General features: G+C 38.4%; 2 protein-coding genes and 1 pseudogene across 3 annotated transcripts in view; 1 reads left to right on the forward strand and 2 right to left on the reverse strand.

Moving 5' to 3' along the window:
- Nucleotides 1-388: 388 nt before the first annotated feature.
- Nucleotides 389-7,519, reverse strand: cldc1 (C-type lectin domain containing 1). Its single transcript, XM_068735640.1, has 6 exons — nt 7,055-7,519; nt 5,865-5,975; nt 4,125-4,256; nt 3,863-4,014; nt 2,488-2,609; nt 389-2,107 (listed from the first exon to the last, which is right to left on the reverse strand). Exons 1-6 carry the CDS (start codon nt 7,143-7,145, stop codon nt 1,945-1,947), a joined length of 771 nt encoding a protein of 256 aa, XP_068591741.1. The 5' UTR covers nt 7,146-7,519; the 3' UTR covers nt 389-1,944.
- A 1,053-nt stretch (nt 7,520-8,572) lies between these two features.
- Nucleotides 8,573-9,535, forward strand: LOC137891039 (C-type lectin domain family 4 member E-like; annotated as a pseudogene).
- Nucleotides 9,536-9,549: 14 nt separating this feature from the next.
- Nucleotides 9,550-23,191, reverse strand: part of cd4-1 (CD4-1 molecule) — a 15,889-nt gene continuing 2,247 nt past the window's right edge. Inside the window, exons 2-11 of one of the 2 annotated variants that reach the window (XM_068735431.1) lie at nt 16,939-17,062; nt 13,522-13,589; nt 13,266-13,427; nt 13,037-13,177; nt 12,339-12,581; nt 11,870-12,238; nt 10,731-10,988; nt 10,481-10,581; nt 10,341-10,381; nt 9,550-10,142 (exon numbers count right to left, since the gene is read on the reverse strand). In XM_068735431.1, coding sequence (XP_068591532.1) covers nt 10,112-10,142; nt 10,341-10,381; nt 10,481-10,581; nt 10,731-10,988; nt 11,870-12,238; nt 12,339-12,581; nt 13,037-13,177; nt 13,266-13,427; nt 13,522-13,576 — 1,401 coding nt within the window. In that variant the 5' untranslated portion in view covers nt 13,577-13,589; nt 16,939-17,062 and the 3' untranslated portion in view covers nt 9,550-10,111. Of the gene's footprint in view, nt 10,143-10,340; nt 10,385-10,480; nt 10,582-10,730; nt 10,989-11,869; nt 12,239-12,338; nt 12,582-13,036; nt 13,178-13,265; nt 13,428-13,521; nt 13,590-16,938; nt 17,063-23,191 lie in introns of both variants that reach the window. The other variant, XM_068735430.1, reaches the window with a different exon arrangement.

Raw genomic sequence — 23,191 nt, forward strand, 5'->3', positions numbered from 1 at the left:
GCTGCTGTCAATCAGCATCGGCAACAGCGGATCCGAGAGAACAGCGTCATCTAGCGGTGATCTGATTTACACTGGGAACAGTCGAGATCAATACGTTGCTCAGCGGCGGAGAACAAACAGGAGGTCAGGAGTACCAAGATAAATCTGAGGGGGTCACAAAACGATTCAGGGGAGGGCATTTGTCTTCTGTATTGTCTCTTGTCTGTAAAGTGAAATACTTTCAAATCCTTGAACTCGCACAACTCATGTCCACCCTAAGGCCATAACACGTGACAGTAAGAGGATGCAGTTACATCAGTGAAGATATTTCAACTGGTTACCCTGTATGTGAGATGTGTGGAAATGTGGATGTCATAGACAGAAAAAAAAGTAGACACAAGGTACACTATTAAACAATAGACAATTTTATTGACATAAATGTATTCTCAAAAGTCTAACATAGTGCAGGAAAGCTATTATTCATTTTAGAGGAGCAAATACAACATTTACAGCATTAACATAGCGACAAACAACTATGAGCTAAGTAAAGATATAGAGGACATACTGTATAGTTTTAATCCAAGCTCCTCCTTGCTTTTTTGACATAGCTGTGCCAGCCATTTTGGTGTGTTTTTCTGAAGATTACTTGTCTTATATCACCTGCCTGTATTCATCTAATGTTTGTCCAGCATTTTTTACCTTTTGGTTTTACTTATATTCTTTAATGTCAATTTGCAATGTTCTACCAGTGGCCTGAGCTACTTCTCTATGAGTGTGTGCTGGTCAGCCAACAGACTGAGGCGAGCAGAGATTTTGATTAGAATACATTCTCTGTGAGAAGCTCCTTTTCAGTCAGTTTGACCAAGAACTTATAGAGACGCTAGATAAGACAGTGTTGTGTTGTGAAAAACAACTCCAAATATGGTTAAAGGAAAAGGGCTATTGATACAATAATGTATGGAACTGGAGAGGTGATATTGAAGTCTATATATGTGTTTATGTACTGTGAAGTTAGTGAGCTGCTTCATGAACCAGCCATCGGCTTGCTGTATTATTTTTGATGCACTATCTATTTTTGCATTGAACTCTATTGAATCCAGGGTGTTACATTGACACTGCAAAGATATTACTAAGAAATATTATTGTCTTGGAGTACCTGAAAACCCAGTTGAAGGTTTGGACACTTTGTGTGCTTTTAGTACATGTTTGTGCATGTGAGCGTTCCCCATTGGCTGCTCACTGATAGCGTAATCGACACCGTTGAGTAGCACCCACACTCCGGTTTCCCCTAAAACACTGTTCTCTCTATTTGCACGTGTTGCTGTAGTTTGTACTGTTAGCTCTGTTAGCACCGTTTACTACGTTCCACCGGCTTAATGCCTCACCATGTTGAGAGGCAATCAAAATGCTCCCACTCTCTTATTATGCAACAACCTGAAACCTAAATACACAGTGATATTTCTGAAATAATTTGTAGCTGAGTTTACTTGAGAATTTTAATAAATCTCTTCTAAAGATTAACAGCAGAGGCCCACAACACAGTGACAGCCTTCATGGAATTCAGTTTTGCAACATGAAGACCTTTTTCTAATGTGAGACTGGATAGCCATTCAAAGCTGAATTCAACAACAGACTCATTAATTGTAAAAAAAAAAAAAATGTTAGGCTAGCTGATGTCATTGTAAAATATTGACATTCTTCTCTATCTAAAAGTCGTGCAATACTATAATGTATATTCTCTTTAAATTCCCCCCAATCTGTTTTATCTCAGTTCAACAGATTTTCAACAACCATACCTTCAGTAAAACATTTAAAATATCCTGTGTGCACATGTTGTGTGTCAAGAATGACCTTTTGGTCTGAGTTTTGTTTCCTGTTATCCTGTAATCATTACTTTTTTTTCTCTCACAACCACGTGTAGCCCCAGACCTCCCAGTTTTGCAGTATTTTCAGTTGTATTGGGATTCAGTTGAGCTGAATGGCATGCATCTGGCAGATCCGTTTATAAATGTGTTCACAAGGAACATCAAACCATGTCTTTGCGTGGCTGTCTAAGGTGGCACAATCCTCTCCATGTTCCCCTCCTGACTGATGGTTATTTGGCTCTGAGCTCCACTGATCCCAGTATCTGTGACACATGGAGAGAGGAGGAAACATGGATTGATAGGGTAAGCTATAAATAACAACTGTGAACATTTCTGACAAACATGAAAAACAAGCTCACCTTGCCTAGCCTGTGATTCATTCATGACATTTTTTAACTCTCTTATCTGAGGTTTTGATACAAGAATGGACATGTTGCATGTATATCTTTTGATGTTGCAACTGTTATGTAATTTTATTTATATTCATATTTTTTTGTATAAATAGGCCAGGTAAAACAGGCAGATTATTTTGTTTTGGATGGTTTAGGTTCTTCCTGGACAGTTTATTCAGTGTCATTGAACTTTAACATAAAACATAAGCAAATAAATTATTTATTGCATCAAATATTAAATCAAATAGTACTTGTGTCGCAATGTTGTGTTGTCCACCCATCTCCAGTCTCCTTCCTTCTCTATGTCAGACAGGCCGATCCAGAAGTGGTAATCAAATCCGTCAATTTTCTTGACTTCTTCTTCCAGAGCGTCCTGAAAGTAAACAAACACAAACATACACACATCATTGACATAATGCATTTCTTGGTGTCAAAGCCTAAATCCTTAACCCATACCCATTATTTTAAATCTTAACTCTAAAACCATGTCTTAACACTTTGACATTCTTAGAAGGGAGATAAAATGTCTTAATTTTCCAATAGTCACAAAAAAACACAAATTTAAACACTCACTTTCTTATTATATATAAATGTACTTGGAAGGATCTTTATTTACAGTAAACTAAACACACATCTCTAACTCTATAAAGAGCCAATGTGTCATTTTTTGAACAAATACAAATAAGGCATATTTACATACTAGACCTTTTCCACAGCAGAAACGTTGACTTTTCATAGTAAGAAAAGTGCTACTAATAACATAAATAATGGCTCCACTCTATTCACGTGTCCCAGTAAGTCATGACAGTGGGACAGTGAGCCAGCATGTACGATATCAGTCAAGCACAGTCTGTACACCTACACAGTCCTGAGTAGAGGTTTAATCCTTATACAGTCTATGGTTTAATTAGAAGAATAAATAGGAAATCACCATTGTGGATGGACTATGGGTGAGCAGGGCGTACAGGGATATAGGCATGATACTTTTGTGTTTCGATTATTACGTCATTGTTTGCTTGTCACAGTATAGGAAAAGCACAAGTGTAAATAGTAAAATGAAGGCTCTTCAGTTTCAGGGTCCTGGTACTGTGCGTGCTTGTTCAATGTCACGCTGTCATGGCTGACTGAGACACTTAAATAAACAGGTTTATTGCCAAAATGTCTGCTGTGAAAAAGGCATATTCAGTTTGTAACTTCAATCTAACTTTTAAACTATGCCTGCAAAGTGACCTTGCCTTGCAAAGATGTCTTTATGTTTCCTGTATTTAAACACACACACACACACACACACACACACACACACACACACACACACACACACACGCGCGCGCACACACACACACACACACACACACACACTGAAACACACACACACTCACGTGGACAGCACGCAGTAAACAACACAGTAACTGACCCAATTAAGGGGAACGAGAAACACCTGTGCCAGTCAGCAGGTGTTCATTTATGTCTATAAAGTTGGCTGACTTTACCCCAACACACACACACGCACGCACACACACGCGCACACAAGCGCGCGCACACACACACACACACACACACACACACACACACACACACACACACACACACACACACACACACACACACACACACACACACACTTACATGCTGTTCCATGGTGTGCAGTATGGTAAGATGGCTGCCCATATCTGCACAGCTATCTCTGCTCCTCAGCCAGTCCAGCTTGTCATTGCTGAAGAGGTAACACTGATCCCCGACATGAAGCCATCCTTCAGGACACTCCCTGCACTGCTTAACTATTGGTGAGATAAAGAGGGCAAGATGTAAAAAAAGGATGAGGGTTAACAGTAAATCAAGGACAGCAGGAAATGAAGATTGTGTGCACGTTTGATCTACATCCCGCCACCTGTCTTTGAACAGCTCCGTCCCAGAGTGCTGTAGTCCTCACACAGCTGGATGTAACGTCTCTGTGCCGAGTTCAGTTTCAAACCAAGAGATGAGGAGTCCAGGGGGGCAGCTGGCACCAGCCTGCCAATCACTGACAAGGAAGGAAGGAAGGAAGGATCAATGAATGGATGGATGGAAAGAAGGATGGATGGATGGATGGATGGATGGATGGATGGATGGATAGATAGACAGATAGACAGATAGATAGATAGATAGATTTCAGTCAGGACCAAAATGGTGGACCGACATTGCCACCAACAAAAGCCTGACTAAAAATGTATGCAATCGTCATACTGTTGTGTTTTCACCCACTCCTGACTTCTCCCTCTACAAACATGAATCTCCTCTGTACAGTCTGTGACTCTCTGATTTTACTGCTGCTGTTACTGGAGATAATTGAGTTTATATGAGCTCCCTTGTGGCTGTGAAAAAAAAGATAATTTACAATATGAACTTTCTCTGGCTTCATTGCCAGATATTTTTCCTCATTTGTATTTCCTCCGTTTATGGTGCCACTTCCCCTTTTGCTTATTAAAAACATGTTTCTGTAATGTTTTCTAAGAAGAATAATTTATATAATATAAGTCATTAATATAGATAATAGATATGTATTTATGTGGCTTTTATTAAAAAAAAAGTACTGTCAAAGGGACATGCATCATCTCAGGAGGAAACTTGATCAAAAAGTATTGTCACTGATCAGGTTCAGAGGAAAATAGAGTCAAGCCACTCACTGTCCTTTTATAGTGTTTTACCTTTATTAACTGTGAACTGGACGTTTTGCTGTGGTTACTTGTTCATATCAGAGTTTGCGTTTTTTTAATAATAATGAGTAATTCTTGATAAAAAACAAATGACGTATATTAGCATTTACAGGAAAGCCTGCTGATGTAAAACACATTCAGGTGCTGCAGTGAGGTTACATGTGGCTAACACATAGATTACACAAAAACACTATGATATACCCATGAACAGAATTTTAAAATTGTGCTGCATTTGTTTTGTATGGCAGATGTTGTTTACTGTGCAGCTAACAAAGCAAATAAAGAGTCTACCTAAGTAAAGCGAAAACATTTATTTTACCAGATGACCTGACCCACAATAGTTACATTTAACTGCTAGGAATATTGGCTGATTTGTCATGATACACTACATAATGTTTGCTTCTTATATATTATTCATAAGGTAGAATTAAATCATTATTCTTACAATATGTTGTAATAGATGTTTCTTTTTATCTCCTATTGTTGCAAGTCATCATTTTCAGATACTAAATTTGTACTCAATAGCTTCTGTGTCTGTCTATGAATGTGTGTGTGTGTGTGTGTGTGTGTGTGTGTGTGTGTGTGTGTGTGTGTGTGTGTGTGTCTGGTGGTAATAGATCAAGCACGTACATCCCCAGTGGTGTTTGTTTTAAATGAGTGTGTCCTCACAAGCACATTATCAGGCTGAGCTGCCAGAGCCTGTTGGCCCTGCAGGAGAAATATTTCACAATTATGGACTTTTGTGCTTTTTCTATTACATGACCCTCACCGGACTGAGGGGAGCGCTTTATCTTTGTTATTGCCAATTATAGGTGTCCAAAAGCACACTGAGCTGATATAAATAGAGAATAATCAGAGAGAGGGAGTCTCACAGAGAGAGAGACAGCCAGGTAGATATACATACTCAGACTGGAGGGCAGGTTGTTTATACTTACAGAGCACAGTGAGTATGATGTTGGCGCAGATGGAGGCCAAAAAGCCAATAAGCATCAGGAGAGCAGTTCGGCTCCTCAAACACTCAACACCCCGCTTCAGTCCCTGGGAGCCTGATTAGACACAAAACATGGAAGCTGTCAATTCACCATTTTTAATCCTGTGGTGAAGCCCAGAGTGCAGCCATTGAGTAAAAAGAGATTGTAGAGCAGAACCGTTTGACCAGAATTTAGCTTCATAGGTTTTACTATTCCCAAAAGATAACACTGTACATCTGCTGAAAGTTAGGTCAAGTGGATACTTTATTTGTCTTTTGCTGCCACAAATGAAAAACTAAATATGCTTGTAGCAGTAGCAAATCATTCATATCCTTTACTAAGTAAAAGTAGCAGTGGCACACAATATAATCAGCAACATGCACTTTAACCATCAACTGAAAAAGTATTCATGAGGCAGCATCTTACTATCATATACTATCGTTTACTATTGTTTACTATTGTTCAGGTAGAGCAGATTTGATCTATTGTTGATTTGTTTTACAACATCATATTCCATAATATGAAAACATGTTTTGTTTGTATAAACAGAATCTGTAGAGTTATTAGTAGCTAGTAGTTATTAGTATGTATGTATATAGTATAAAGTAAGTTAAAATAGAAATACTCAAGTAAAGTCAAATTATAGTTGAGTAAATGTACCAGATGTTGTACAGTAGATTAAACCAACAACGACATTAAAATGCTGCATACTCATAGATTAGTGATCATAATTGAATAGTTGAATATATGATAAAGTAACGATAAAGCCCATGTTGCCTGCTTAGTGAGAACTTTTACTTTTTTACTTTCAGAACATTTAACTGATAATACATAGACAGTACATTTCCTTAAGTAAAGGTTGAATGCATGGCCTTCACTTTAAATGTGGTATTTTTTACATACATACACAGGTATTGCTACTTTTACTCCAGTAAATAATCTGAATACTTCTTTCACCACTGTTATTGAGGACAATACGTATACCATTTCTCCCTATGAAATGTAGGCAAATGAAGTAGACTTTACACTACAAAGAAGAAAAGTAAAGTACAAGTATTTCAGAATTGTCACAAAACCTGAGTAATTGTACTTAACAGTGTACATGATATTTCACCACTGGCTCTCAATATCTTTGTCACATAAACAAACAATACCGTTGTTGGGTTGGAGAATGAGCCTGTTCCCTCCAGGGGTCGGCTCCTCTGTGAACTCCTGCAGGCTGCTGTAGTTTTCTCTCTCCTCCATGGCTTTGATGCCCTTGTTAACACTGTGTCTCACTCTGTCTCTCTTTGTACTGTACCCCCTCTGGTCCCAAAAGGCTTTGGTATCTCCTCTCCCAAGCAGCAATATTTCTCCTTGAAATTGAATTTGTCACTGCTGGTTGATTTATCGAGGCAGGTCCCCCTGCCCACAACACTGCTGCAGTGCTAAAATAAATGTGCTCAGTTAAACTGTCCTGTACCTACAACTAAATAACGCCATCTCTTTCTGGAAAAGAGACGACCGTGTTAATCCAAAGTTGGAGAGTCTTTCCTCACTTTGTTGGCTCTGTGTCTGCTTGTTGCTGTGGTGTTTCACTGTCAACTTGCCCTATTGCACAATCCCGGTAGTTTCCTCACTCTCGAGCTCTGTTTGGAGAGAAGCACTGATTCTGGATCTGACAGTTGTGTGATAGATAACATCGCACATTATGTGGGCGTGTGAGTCAGAACAGAAATACGTTTTTTGAGGAAGGTGGAAAAAACATTGAGTACCTTCAACTTCCTGACATTAATTAAAAAAAGAAAATTGGAACTGCGACAAGGTTGTGACGGGAAAGCAGCTGGGAGCTGTGTGTTTGTGCTGTGTGTGCGTGTGTGTGTGTGTGTGTGTGTGTGTGTGTGTGTGTGTGTGTGTGTGTGTGTTTTGCAAAGAAAATAAAGCCAAGCTCTGACTCAAGTAGAAAGTCCACAGATTCATGAAAATTTGTGGTGATGGTGCAACCACACATATTTTAGCGCAGTAGTGACTGAAACAAACACAGACATGGACAACACTAAATAATCCTTCTCTGCTTTAATTAGCCTGGTTTGAAGAACAAAACCTCATGAAGAAGAATAGCTGACAATGGCTGTCGGAATTAGGTGCCAAGAAAAAATAAATAATAAATGGGACATATACCAAAAAAAAAAACATAAACATGTTGACAGTCTGTTGAAGCAACAGAGTGGGCATCTGGTGTGTGTATGTGTGTGTGTGTGTGTGTGTGTGTGTGTGTGTGTGTGTGTGTGTGTGTGTGTGTCTGTGTGTCTGTGTGTCTGTGTGTGCTGTGTAGAGGTGATATTGTTGCTTGGTGATTTGAAGATAATACAAATAACTCTCAACACACAAACACATGGCCACACATTGCGGTGATCAATGCTGAGTTGTACTTTTTACACGTTTTTAAGGAACGTATTTGTATTTGAGTTCCATCATGAAATGTTTGTTTATCTGATCCAATATGGCAGGTCATCAATGGGGTTTGGCCACAAGATATTGCACCATCTGAGTTTACATGTTCTGGTAATCATGAACTTTCCCGTCTGTCTGGTAGATTTGTCCAATCTGTACTTTCTGTGCCCTGCTCTATAAAACACCCAGAGAGCAGAGAGAGGAACTCAAAGTTTGTGATATTCTATGAGCTGATAGACATGATGAACCTCATCAAAAAGAAAGGAAAGTGCACCCTTATACAATGTGCTCCAGTGACGTATGGTAGTTACGACGGGCCCTGGTGCAAAGTAGAAAAGGAATCTAGTTTAGGGAGCTTTGCTACTGTATCCTCCTTTTCTTTTTTGAACAGGCGCATTTCTGAAGTGGCAATCTCAATCACTCGCAAGTGCCTGTTCCTTCGGAGGGGCCTGCTCTATCCAACCTGGCAACCAGCTGCTCAGCTCCGGGTACTGTACTTTCCTCTCTCAGGCTGCTCTAGATGGATGTGGACAATACAGCGATCAACTGCACCGTGTGCCCTGACGGTTGGCTTCACGTAGGGGATCAATGCCTCTTCCTCAGCACTGACAGGGATGACTATTTCAACAGTACAAATAAGTGTACAGAGATAGGCGCCCATCTTGCCATCTTGACCACCAAAGAACAGCATGAAAGAGTTTCTCTGTATGTTTTGTTCTCTTTATTTTAATTGATTTGTTAAAGTCACAAAATATTCACAATACATTTGGATGAAATACCTTTTTAGGATGCCGTGGAACAAGAAGGCAAAAGGATCGGAGGGATGTACACATACTACTGGATCGGACTGTCTGACATTGACAATGAAGGAGACTGGAAATGGGTGGACAGCTCAAAATTTAAAACCCCGTATGTATGAAACGACAAAAAGGAAATAAAACACTCTTCTCATAATAAGAAAATATATTGTAGGCACTAAAAATACTGTCCATACTGTCCATTAGTCAGGGGGTCGGCCAAGTCAGTATGATTCATTCTCTAGGGACCATAATTGCCTGTGCAAAATTTGTGTCGACAAATTTGTTGCCTAAATAAGGCCTGACTGTGTGGTGGTGCACAGCTACACTCAGACCCGGTACGATGTTCCCTGTTCCTTCACATATCCCCGAATCTGTCAGATGGATGCCCTCCGGCTCCAGTGAGCCCCAACACACCACTGCAGGACCACCACTCAATCCAAAGCCTTCTGTCTTTGCAATTTGATCTACAAATAAACAATTATCTGAAAAAAGTTCCTGTTTTGTGTATTTAGTATCAACAAACACTCATTTTAATATATTTAATATATTTCTTAATATGTGTAAAAGAAAGTAACCAAGCCTATCAGTGCATTGTTATAATAGAGCTTCATAGAAAAGATATTACATATCTAGAAACAATGTGAATAAAATATAGCATAACATGAACAATTATCAACAGCGATGATCACAAACAATAATGTTAAAATGATGATTAGAAAAAGAATACAGCAATTCTGTGAAGATTACATGTTACATTACAGATATAAAAACAATCCAGAAATGGCTGATATGTACATGTGAAATACATTTTTGTGGTAAACCAGTCTTTGAAAATAACTTTTCTTTAAACGTCCTGACCCTCACTAACACACCCAACAGAGTTTCATAGTTCAGTGGTTGTGACAGAAAAATCCATCTTATCTGGACAGAAATTCAATTGTTTTTGATGTCCTCTTGAAAATGTCTCTGTGTGAGATATTATGTTCTGTAGAATCCTTTGGGTTTGGGGCTGAAACACAAAAAAGTCACAGGTTTCTTTTTGAGTTATGGAAAGAGACACAGAGCTACAAAAAGCAAAGTGCAGATGTTGATTTGATTAATGTTTATTTTCTTCATAAAACACCTTGTGGCTAAATGTTTCAGTGCTGATGACTGTGAATGTGTGTCTTGAGTAATTTCATGAGTCCAGGAAATGGTTGTTACGTACGTTTTGCATTTGCAGAGTCGGCGCCTGAGGTGTGTCATCTTCTGCTAATGTCATCAGCAGAGAGAGAAACATAACTCTTAATGCCACATTAATAAGCCAGTGTGATCGAACAGAAAGGAATAGGAATGGTTTAACTGTACTTGTCTGCGTCGGTAGAGGATGAATACCAGGATGAGAAGGAGGATTACGATGACTGTGACACTACATATGACCACCAGCATCCACGAACTCATTTTGGGTTCTGTGTACAACAGAAACAGAGAAGAATCAAACAATATACAGTAAACAGAGCACTTCATATAAAGCCAAGTTACTGTCGCAAAAGAGATTGTGGCCACAAGGTCATGCCCATGTCACATTTCCTGCTCTCTTCTCACTTCCTGCACTCACCAATTTTCAGCGTTATCTCAGCCGACGTCAGCCGTGCGTTGCTCTGCCACAGCTCACATCTCCACTTTCCACCATCTCCTTTCCCCACTTCCGGGATGGTGAGATGGGCGAGGTCACGGTCAGATGTTGGAGACGACAGGGACGATTGTTCGGGCGGAAACCATTTCAGTTGCAGGTCAGACGGCAGCGGATGGCCGAGGCTGCAAGTCAGGTTGAGCTGCTGGCCAGAAATTAACTCTGTTCCTGGAGAGGAGATGACTGAAGGTGCAGAAAGAGAGAAAGAAAAATATCATGAGCATGAGAAGATTTGGCAGGCTGGATAAATCATGTGCTCTCCTTCCCTCTACATTTACTGAATCTGAATGAGCATCTGTTGCTGCAGTGTGCCAGCCAAACCTGCCAAACTAAGGGGGGAAAAAAACACTTTTTTCAAATAAGAACAGAAACAGCAAAACATGACGGCATCAATGTGAAAAGCGCAAAACCATTCAGTCGCAGCGCCATATTTAATAAACAAAGACAAATTCAATGCTGTTTGGTGGACGGTTGGTAGTGATTCCAGCGGGGGAAAAGTTGGAGAGAACCACAAAAGTTGCAGCAGGACTCTGGAGGGATCTAGTAAGACTTGGGGGTTCAAGAGGAACCATATTTGCAAGATAACCCCCTTTCTTGAAATCAGACTTGTTTCAATGTTCTCGGTTAAATAATAACTCAGATAAAAATGAGCAATTTTAGTTTTACACCATAAATCCTAAGATCACAGAGTCCAATTAAAATTCATTGTGTTATCACACTCTAATGGTGGAGGGAAAGCTTGGTATACTCTATAAAAACAAGTGGAGCTAGACAAGTGTATTAGCCACTGAATTAAAAATGTCACACCAGGGACACTTGCAAATAAACTCTGCAGCAGAGAGATGAAAACACTTGCACGGTACAACAGAGCAGAGCAGCGAGGAGGCAAAGAAATGACTGTCTCCAACTTCTGAATGACAATTAAGAAGGAAAAAAGAAACTGGAAATCAAAAAGATAAATGAGGACACTGTGATAACAAAAGAACAAGCAAAAATAAATTCATATGACGGATGTGAGTTCAACACAGAGCTGTGCTTGTACAAAGCAATTTATTTTGACTTACTTTGCAGCACCTTTACGTGCACAGTCCTGTTCAGAGTCACACCATTTTTAAATCCTAGGGCGCACACATAATCTCCTTCGTCTTCTTCTGTCCCTCGATTTCTGGTCAAAGACAGATTTTTTTTTTTAGGGTCTGTTACAGGGCGCAGTCCTCTGTCTTGGTCTGCCTTCCAGGTCAGTGGATCCGCCAGAGAGAGGGAGAAGAGACTCTGTGGACTAAAGCCTGATTCAGGGACAAAGTGCCAGCGGACATCTTGGATGTCCTTAGCTTTGAGTTGATCCCAGGAGATGTGAGCCGGAATGGAACAGGGGACGGTGAGAGGCCAGGATTTAGACGTATATTGAGGATGTAAAGGAGCTGGCGAGAGGTCTAAATAGGAAGGAAAAGAGAGATAATGGAAAAGTTATCTTCAGGCTGAGGGTACACTACTGTAAAACAAATGCATACATGCGCATACACAGTGACTTACCCAAAACCGTAACAGAAACTGTGGCCTTGTTCTCTTTCTTATCATATGTCACAACACAAGTCCACTGGCCATTGTCTTGGCTTGTGGCTCTCACAGTAAGTGATCCTTGACTTGTTTTAATTTTCTCTCCCGAGGGATTCAGCCACTGTATCTTTGGGTCCTTGTGACCCGGAAGAGTCTGTGCGTTGCAGAACAGAGACAGTGAGTCCCCAGGCAGCAGAGGAGAGAGTGGGTTCACACTCACTAGGAAACAGAATGGAAATGATGAAAATTATAAAAGGTTTGACTTTTTCGTAATGTGGTAGGTAATTTAATATTTTGACTGCTATATGGCGGTACATTTCCATCAAGTAAACATATTTAAAAAAAATAGAAATACTGGAGCAGTTAGCTCAACCAAAAGGTTCTTAAGTAAGAGAACGGTCTTGTTGTTTAGCTTGACTACCATGTTTTTCAGTTTGTCCACTTGGTTTTGAAAAGGCAAAAGATTGTAGAGCTTGACAATTAAAACCCACAGCATGAAAACATAGAAAACATAATAATTACACTTACTTTAAAGAACACATTTAAAACAAACATGCACTAGATTTTTTGAAACATATCTGCCCATGACAACTTCATAAAGTACTAAGAGTCCTTTTAAATAAAAATGTAGCAGGGTGACTGAACTGATCATGTCACCTCATTCTAACTCTTACCGGTGAGTTTGAGAAGTTTATATGTAGTTAAGCGAGTAACACCAGTGCCTTTCAAGAGAAAGGTCCCAAAGTCGTTTTGTTGGACGTCTTTGATGATCAGTGAGGCGTCAGACAAGGACAGCCTGTCTTTCCAGGGTTCAGCTGCAAGGGAGGAATTAAATTATTGTTACTGTCAAAAGTACCTTTATTTGTTTCATTATATCTGCGAATAGCTTAATGCACTGTTCACCTGAAGCGGTCCCCGAGCCGCCCATGTTATTGCGCCAGGCCAGCTGAAGGCCATCCTCTTTTTCAAAATGCCAGTACACATACTCATTTTGTAAATTAACACCCCCTGGAGACTTAAGGGTAGCCGTCTCTCCCAACTGAGCATATACCACCTCTACTGCCCCTAAGAGAATGAGAAGGATGTTATTTGTTGCTGCACAAAACCAAACTATCCTCAAGTAAATTAAATAAAATCATCTGCAATCAGTCTGTCTCACCTGTTTTAGACATGAGCGCAGCCAGGAGGAGGACGGATTGAATTACATTCCTCATTTTAGTCACATGTCTGAAAATACAGAACACATATTTATATAGATTCTGTACGATGATAATAATAATACACTTTATTTGTATTGCAACTTTCATTCATTCAATGCAGTTCACAGTAGTTTAAACTACAAAACAAAAATAGGATAAAACTATTGATGAATGTTTAAATAGATTCTCTCTCTTTTGCAGATTTCTTGATTTCTAGTCCAGTTAAAAGAGCAATGGTAAAGATCAGAGAAGACCAAAGCATGAATCAAGATATGGTCTGACTTTCTTGATATTTCTGAGGAGGAAAATTCCAGAGAGCTTTCTTAAGTTTAAGTCGAACAACACCCAAGCCTGTCTCCTCTCACTGAACCTGTTCTGCAGGAGTTTTAAGGCCACTTAAAATTTAGCCCCAACAACTAATTTTTTGTTTTGTCTTGTTTATTTAAAATTATATTTCTGAGGCTGTTTGTGTATGACCATGATCCTTTTGTTATGGATGTTATTATCACTAAGTAAGCTTTTTAACTGTTTATACTATACCATGCCAGTTTAAACCAGCAATGATTGGTTTTCAGTTGACAACACAACTTCAGCGCCTAGAACAGAGTTGAACCAACACCTCTCTGGCAACTGAACTTTCCTTTTCATAAACAAATAACTTGTTTCAAGGTTTAATTCATGGATAGAAAATAAATAAATAATAATAATAATAATAGATAAAATAAGCATCAGAGCCCTCAGTATGAAAAAAGTTATTGACAGATTTGGAAAGAAATACTTGAAAAGTAAAGTAATCATCTAGATACATACTTTACTACTACCTTATGTCTTATTATTTATGTGTATGAATTTTTGCTGCAAAGAGAAATCATTCAGCAGGAAGCAAAGTTTGGTTTGTGGTGGTCTCAGATTTAGAGAGCTTTGAGAGGATAAAAGAAAACGAGTTAACAGAGTTGAGAGTAGGCGGCCTGTGGTGGGTTTTTGAATGAAAAGAAACAGACAAATGTCGGAGGGAAGAGAGACAGAGCGTGCGCTGGGTTGTGGTGGGCTTTGATTTAGTTAAGGTGCAGATTCTTATCCCAATCCTCCCTCTCTGCCTCTCACACCCCCTCTCTTCCTCCCCTGTTCCACGAAAGACGGATCTCTTCACGCTTAAAAAGAGAAAAGAAAAGAGACCACAGCACCAGCAGCACACCTAGACTGTGGTTTAAAGGTAGATGTTCCTCCCTTATCTCTCTCTCTTTCTCCTCCTCCACTTTTCATCTCTATGGTTTGTACATTATATGATTATGCAAAAAACACATTTTCTTTTATTGTTGCTTCTATATTGATTTGACCCTTTGAAATAAAACACATAGCTCATGAATCATATATAATTTTGAAATAAGCCCCCGAAGATCAAAATCCATCTATTTCATAAATAAATTAATACATTTTATTGAAGGACTGTGAATGTAGCCGCACAGACCAAATAAAATAAAATCTAATATCAAAATCCATGCAGATTGGAACTCTACTTATTAATGTTTATTAGGTGTTTTGCCTCAAGGTTAAATAATGCATATAGGTGAGTAGACACGATGAGCATTGGCTTCTTACTTGCACTCACAAAATGGCATATAATAAGAATGAGAAAATAATAGGTTTGAGTCGAACATGAGCTACTTGTGCTTATTTGGACACTATGAACTTCCATTGGTGTATTTTTTCGCTCTTAATGCATTACAACACTTTTCAATTATGCATTTCCTTAAAAGTTTTCATATTTGGTGTTGACAAATATTTTTGTGGTATGAAATATCAAAGTTTGAGCACCCTAGGGGTCAAGGCGCCAGCCATGAATGTAATGTCCCAAGTTTGCGTCCGGCCAGAGACCTTTGTTGCTTGTCATTCCTCCTCCTGCTACCATTGTTTCCTGTCATCTCTCTTCTGATAGCTATCCAGTAAATGCATGAAATGCCGAAAAAATCTCTTCAAAAGTCTCTTTGGCTCACCATTAGAGGCAAAAAGTCTCTTCACAAACTATCCGCAATGACCCGTGAAAATGAGTTATAGCCTTCATAAAAGTATCAGGATGAATATTTAAAATTTATGAAGGCCACAAAGTATCTTTTACTGTATCAGCACAGATGTTGATTAAAGTCTGTTTATGTTTTTAAAATGTTACGATCATCCGTCTGAGGCCTCACACTTAAAATGGCAGTCATTTACCTCAAGAAAAGCAACAATAAACATTAAAATGGTGAAAGAGAACTGACTCAAAGCAAAGGGTTCATGTATGTTTCAAATGTATCTATAAAAGATCAAGGACTGTAAACATGTGAAGAGAGAGATGTATGAGATTTAATGGAAATATGATGTTGCATTAGTTATTATAACTGAGATCTGGGATTTTAAGACAGTAAGTTAAAGAAGAGAGCGGAGACAGAGCGATATTGATGATAAACAGACGTTCAAAGTCACAGCACCTGTGGAGCTGAAACCCAGAAACCAAAATGATCATAAGAGTAAAGTGTAGTCAGGATGGAGCTTCAACAACAAGCAGAGACGGGGGGGGGGGGGGGTCAAACACCATGGGGAGGAGAAAGGGGGAATAGAGCGAGCAGAAAAAGGAAAAGGACAGGTAGGATCACAATGTAATTCATTGATTAAAGTGCTTCTGCTTTTTACTGAACTGAATTTAACATATTTTTGAAACTTTACTTCTTAATGAATTGTGCACAGATATAGTTTACGAGGTTTGAGCAGGAAAATAATTGTCGGACTGAAAAATCAGTGGTACACAAATCGCCGTTAATGGCATCTCAACATATTTAGTTCAGATTGTCATATTAAAATGTCTTTTAAACGTATTCTTTAAAGGTCCATATAAATGAAATGAACTGATACTTTATGCCTCTAATCTGTAAATTGTGTGTATAGCGGTATTTCATTATGCGGCGTCTAGGGTTTTACTATTTTGTGAATTTTAACAAAGCATGAAGCAAGAAAGAAGAAATTCAACAAATACAACAAAAAAATATTTGAGGTGTACTGACAAATTTATAAAATTCTGTTTTTATGATGTTTGTTGTTTATGATTTTCATGTTTAATATTCTAATATTTCTTTCCGTTTTACTAAGATGATCGGTATTTGTGCATTTGATTAATACATCATGTTTTTTGCCGCTGTGATTAGATGAATATATAAAACTCTGTATGCTCTTTCGGCCCCGCTGGGCTTGCGGAGATCTATCAGGTTCATAATTAATAATTAGTATCAGGTAACAGAAAAAGAGATTACACTAATATTTGGTGTGTACAGCAGTAAATGCTTTGACATTTTGAAGTACATGCATATTTAGCAAAACATTTTGTTTAATTACAGTATACTCACATCTGTTGTAGAGTGCTGAATGTCCCTCTGTGTTCTGTGATCTGGAGTCGGGTGGAAATGTTGAATATTTATCAAACAAACTCTCTTTTTAAGTGGCGTTGCACCTCCCTCATCACCGATTGGTCTGGAAACAAAACACACAGTCGTCAACGAAAGCCAAAATCAGAATAAAGATCTTTGATTGGTTGTTACAGAGGAAGAGGGCAAGAGCTCTTAAGACAGTAGACGGCAGAAACTAATCACTTAATGTGTTAAAAATGTATGCTTTTGTATTATATCATATCATACTTTATATCATTTGGGCTGTGTAATGGTGCCATAATCAGTAAATTCATATATATTCATGATATTCTTTGTTCCTTTTTACTTTTTAATCTCTCCATCCAACAGAAAAACAAACAAATAGTCTTAATTGACTAAATTCGTTATTTGAGTTGCTGCCTGATAACGGTCTCCAGGGACTCATTATCTATCTTTAGCATGTTCTAAATAGCACATCGGCGGCTTACGGCCTAATTTATTATAATTGCTCAGTTGATTTTCCCCATGTCATATAATTGTACTGATTTAGATACATAATTAGTTTATCAGAATTCAAGCCATGGAGTGCTGAACCAATCTTCACAAAAGCAGCTGAAAATGCAAATTAAAAATGAGACGGTTCCTTATAATAAAACAGTCAGATAAAGTGCTGTGAGGGGAAAAAAGATAGTTTGCGGGAAATTATGTCACTGGGACGGCTGTAAAGAGAAATGTGATCATGTGAGTTTAATATACATATAAAACACAATAAATATATGAGGAGAGTTCAAATCCTAAAAAAATACACATTTCATCATCTGTAAGGTCAACTGTGTTCTCCCTGTGTTATTTTTACACTCTGACCTACCACCAAGCTTATTTTTCATAAAAATGTTGTTTATTCAATCACTTTAACGTTGATAAAGTCTTTAGATATCTTCTAATAAATGGGAACATGCTGTTGTGTGAAAACTGGAAGCTTCGCTTTTTAGTCTTCACATTTATGAGATAAATGGATGTAAAAGTTGTATAGATTCTAACGGGTGATTTGTCTTCCGTCTGACAAACAAAAAGACTTTGCTAGCCATGGTACATGATATCTTTTGTCAAAATAGTCAAACTGCTCTTACGTATGTAAAAACACTGATCACCAACCAAAGAAATGTATTTTTCCATCACTGTTTGATAACTTAACATATATGCTGTATTTTCTCGTTCCATTGATGATATATCACACGTCAAACATTCAAATGCAAAACACTGTTTTCTTGTCAGCAGCAAACTTTATGTGCATAATATTAGACACATTTCCTCGTACTTCAGCATGCCATGTTTGAGTGTTTGATAGTAAAAAAGAACTTGACTGGAATTTAAATAAAGGTTTGAACAAGATCCCGCCAAACGGTCCGCACGGCTGGAAGAGATTAACAGTTTCGACTAAATGTTTTCATCTAATCTAATTCTTGTTTTCTGTTCCGATAAATTAGAATTCAATGATAATATGCAAGCCAATCAGAATTAACAAAGCAAATGAGAGCAGCCGGGGTTTTAACAAACAAACCTGTAAATGCAAAGTGCAGGTTTCAGCTCTGTGATAACCAATATTTGTCCCTAAATAAATACTTACAAAATGTAGTCGTGCACTCATTTACCTTTTGTGGTGCTGCTTTTGATGGACTTATTGAGGAATGATTATTTCTTTGTTTATGTGTTTTTGTAACAGAATAATTACAGTTCATTTTAAAGTAGACAGGCCTACGGTCTACGGTCAAAATCAATGATTTAGTTCACATTTCATGATATATTAGTATGTATTTTCATGACATGAAGAAAAACGATTGCCAGTCATCCAGTGAGAAATTCGGATCACACTCTGCATGACAAGTAGTTCTTGTCGTACTTTTTGGGTAAATGTACACCTGTGCGGGAGCCAAACATCTGCTTGTGCTTATCTCCACTCCTAACCTTCTGTAGAGTCTCGTCTGCACTCAATACGGCAGTAATATAACATCTGTGGCTCTCTGTTTGTTGTCTGAGTTTGTCTCTTCCAGTTTATTGGGGTCCTTACTGAAGTAATGCACAAAACTGCAAAGATTGTTACTGTTACAATATCACTTTACAACTGCACTGACCGGAGTTAAATACTGAGAGGAAAAAAATCCTCCAATAAACATTTATACAACCACTAATAAATGTGTTTATTAATACATAAAATCACAAAAGAAAGTTTGCAAAATGAGGCATTTAATGTTGTAGAAGAGGTAAGAGAACAATACAATACAGATAGTTTGAAGGTCTCAAGGTTTAGGATTCATTTCAGTATAATTTTTTATTGTACCACATTGACACATGCATTTTGAGGCATCCTAACAAATATAAATTCATCCTCACAGCTACAGGAATCATTAGGGGACTGGAGCTGCAGAAACACACTGCTGAGGTGGTTTAGAAACATGAACCACAACAAGGACAAAGCAAACATCTCACACACGTCTCATGTGTCTCTCTGAGGTTTGTCTGCCTGCCTCTGTACTGCCTTCATGAAGGGCTCACACCTGCTTCTGTTGCTTCTGAGCTTGAAATGAAACAAGCCTTTTGTTTGCTCCTTAGAACGAAACCCTTCAAGTAATGGCTGCCATACAGAAACATTTACTTCTAGGGCCTTGCATATTCACTTACGGAGCATCTGGACATAAATGTGGAGTACAGAAAAGGTTCAAATTTGACGCTTTCTCAGTGGATACATATCTGTTTTTGAACTGTAATTTCGATGGAAAACACCTGAAAGTGAGGACTCCCTCATTAGTCACACAGCTAACGAGGGCGTGTGGCCCACATCGTTTCATTACTGAAAGAGAAAAAGACTATAAGTGTGGGCCACAAGGAAGAAGGAAGGGGTGATTCACTTATTTCATATATATCTCTATGTTTCCTCATCCTCCATTCACCCTCTCTGAGGATTTCCCTCACCGTGCAATCTCTATTTTCTTTGTCTGACTTTGTGTGTTTTATAACCATTTCGAGTCAGACGAATGGTGTGCGCTTTACCAGAGGCACATAGCCAAAACACTGTAGGCTGTCTGAAGCCCTGTGTCTACGGGAAGTTACCAAGTTTGTGCTGCATGTGACTGTTCTGATGTTTCAGAAATAAACAAAATGTCAGTGGAAAAGAGGTTGAGAATCAGAAACAAGTGACATTCTGCTCAATGACTGAAAACATGTTTCATCATGTGGGGGAACTTCATTCAAGCTTCTTTGAAACTTCAGATTTGTAAAACAATAGATGTCTCTCCCACTCACCACTTCACATACAGCATTCGTACACACTTTTTTTTGTGTGTTACTGTATTGTTTGTGGGCAGCTGCATCGTTTCATCAGAATGGAAAAATAAGCTATTTTTGTTATAACTGGTTTGGATTCAAACACAAGTAGGACTGTCATGTTGTTGTAATGTCAAGTCATGTTTGTGTAATATTTCTAAGAAGTTCCAACTGAATTATTTTTGTCATCGGAAAAATGCATCATAGTTTGCAAGTGCAAACTGTTACTGCATAAAGCTGATTTTCAGAAGTAAAATGATGACGTTGGTTATATCGTGGAAAAGCTGCTCCTACAGCGCCTACATACAGTACATACATGCAGCAATAACAGTTTCTGCAATTAAAGTTACTATTCCTGTAAATAATCGGTTTGACCATATTATTCATCAGATTACTGTCAGAATTAGACACCTCTATTAACGGGTGAGCTGTGCATGGAAGGTATAGGGGTTGTTAAATGGGGTTAGAGATACAAAGCACAAATAAAAAGTAAACCCTGTTGTAAGATATCTCTCAATAAAATAGTTTGCCTGCCAACCCCAAATTTCCAATATCAAAGCATCTATGAATGTTTCTTTACTGATGCACCACAGTACATTCAGGTTTCATGCATTTACTACAATATTATGCTGTATTTTCAGTTCTATATGTAAAGAAATGTTCAGCAGCAGAACTCTAAAATTAACGTAAATGCACCATTTTTGATATTTTAATGGATTTGCTCGGGCACTTCAATAAGACAACGGTGAAGCCGCATCAAAAAACCGCCACGTCTTGTTTTAATCCAAGCCGACATTACATGTCACACCACGTTCTCTGTCCATCTCGACACTATCAAATAAAGACAAAAATACCCCCCGAATGTATTTATATTGTATATTATATTGTTGTATGTATATTGTGGTAGAGAACAAGAGTTTATTTGCCAGTAATAAATTACACAACTGCTACATAGAAACTGGTGCGCTGCATCAATGCAGTAGCCTTAATATAGATCAGGAATTCCATTATTTATTTTCATATTTCCCTGAAAATGCATTCTACACAAGCACAGTCCATGGCGCATAAATGAGAAAAGAAACACATTATTATTATTCATATACACACAGCAATAATGTCACAACACAGACAACTGCGTGTATTCAATGTATGTTGTTTGTTGTTTTTTGTTGCTCTATGGACTCCTGTCTCTGGAAATAAAAGTTGAATATGAATAATATGAATATTCCATCTAACCGCTCTATGCTCAGTGTCCGACATACATGTGCAGACACATACCTCACGGTAAAAGCTTTAGTCAACCATTTAGGTTAACCATTATGTCTCATGTCCTGGTTCAATGCACTTTATCGTTGGCCTTCTGGGAAACATCGTCTTGCTTGGCAGTTTAACATTAAAGTTGCACACAAGTTTACACAAATTTGCAATGCTGAAGAGGCATCACTCAACTGCCATCTTGTTACAAGGGAAACGACAAACTAGAAAATGTATAAATTCAATCTGAGACTGATCAGTGGTCGATCACAAAGTACCAGTTATTTAAACACCGACTCCACTTATCAGAAGCTGCGTTGACATCTGAGACCTGCGTGCAACTGAAGCTAAATGTGAGGGGAGTTTACAGAATGGTAAATCACCTATCAGGTGATCATTTTCAATTTAAGGATTGTGGATTATCTAAAAATGAAGAGTGCAGTTTGCACCTGTTAGCTGTCTCCTGGTGCTCTGAAAACTCACATATCAACATCGACTGCTGCACCTGTTTTGCGGCCATCAAATGCTGCTGACTGGCATTCAACATAATAACACGCAAACTCATGCCAGGTGTTTATATGGCTTTGTTTAACCAATAGGTGCACTTTATATACTGTATATCATGATTTTCTCAGGTACTGGATACATGCTCCTGCTGGAATGATAGCCCAAATGGAAATACAAGAGGGAGGGACACAGACTGGTTCAGAAATATCAGTTTCGCTTTGAATGATTGTGTGTGTGTGTGTGTGTGTGTGTGTGTGTGTGTGTGTGTGTGTGTGTGCGTGCGTGTGTGTGTGTGTGTGTTCATTTGTGTAAGACAGACGATGAGAAAGAGGACTGAGTAATAGGTATGAAAAGGGAATCCTGTTGTCTCATATGAAAACACCCCCAAAGAAGTTATATTTTCATAACAGAGTGAGGGAAACACAGCTTAGTAATCACCTACAGAAGAGACAATGAAATACACATTGAGCAGCTAAATATGTATGTGACAAGCTCCTCGCTGCTCTGAGAGGGAGAAAAGACTACATCACTTTTTTCTGTTACTATATATGATGTAGTCCATAACACCCTTCCATTATTTTGGCTCTGTACTCCAGCACACAAATACAAACAACGACGGGTAAAGAGCTGACTTCAAGCCTTGTCTGTGTTTGAACATGTTATTGAGCGAACTGTGTTTGTTGTACATAGTGCCTTGAATTTTGGGACAATGCACCCAAACAATAGTCTTAAAGAAATAGTTTCCTGTGACCAAACATGGTTATTTTATTGACCGACGCATCTGTTTACAGGAAACCAAGCTGATGATGAAAGCGCCCAAAACAAGCAAGGCATGAAGATCACTGCATTACAGGTCCTTCAGAACAACACCAGCTAAAACACCTGCTGATATCTGTCGGTCACATACTTCAAACATCAACTACAAACCTGCAACCAAATATTGAATATGAAAACTCTATATAGGTTGTTGTTGTTTTTTAATTAATACGTCAATACATTTTGGGTCCACAAAAATAAGAAATAAAGTATAAATGTGTGAGAGATATAACTTTTCCATATTCAGTTGATGTGAACACTCCCAAATTAAAGAAGAGCATCAACTTTTGAATCTTATTCCTTAATTTGAAAGCAGATGTGCGGGAACAACGAG

Source organism: Cebidichthys violaceus, unplaced genomic scaffold (genome assembly GCF_023349555.1).
Source record: "Cebidichthys violaceus isolate CVI_PGR_0920_01 unplaced genomic scaffold, fCebVio1.0.p SCAF_7, whole genome shotgun sequence".
Taxonomy (NCBI): Eukaryota; Metazoa; Chordata; class Actinopteri; order Perciformes; family Stichaeidae; genus Cebidichthys; species Cebidichthys violaceus.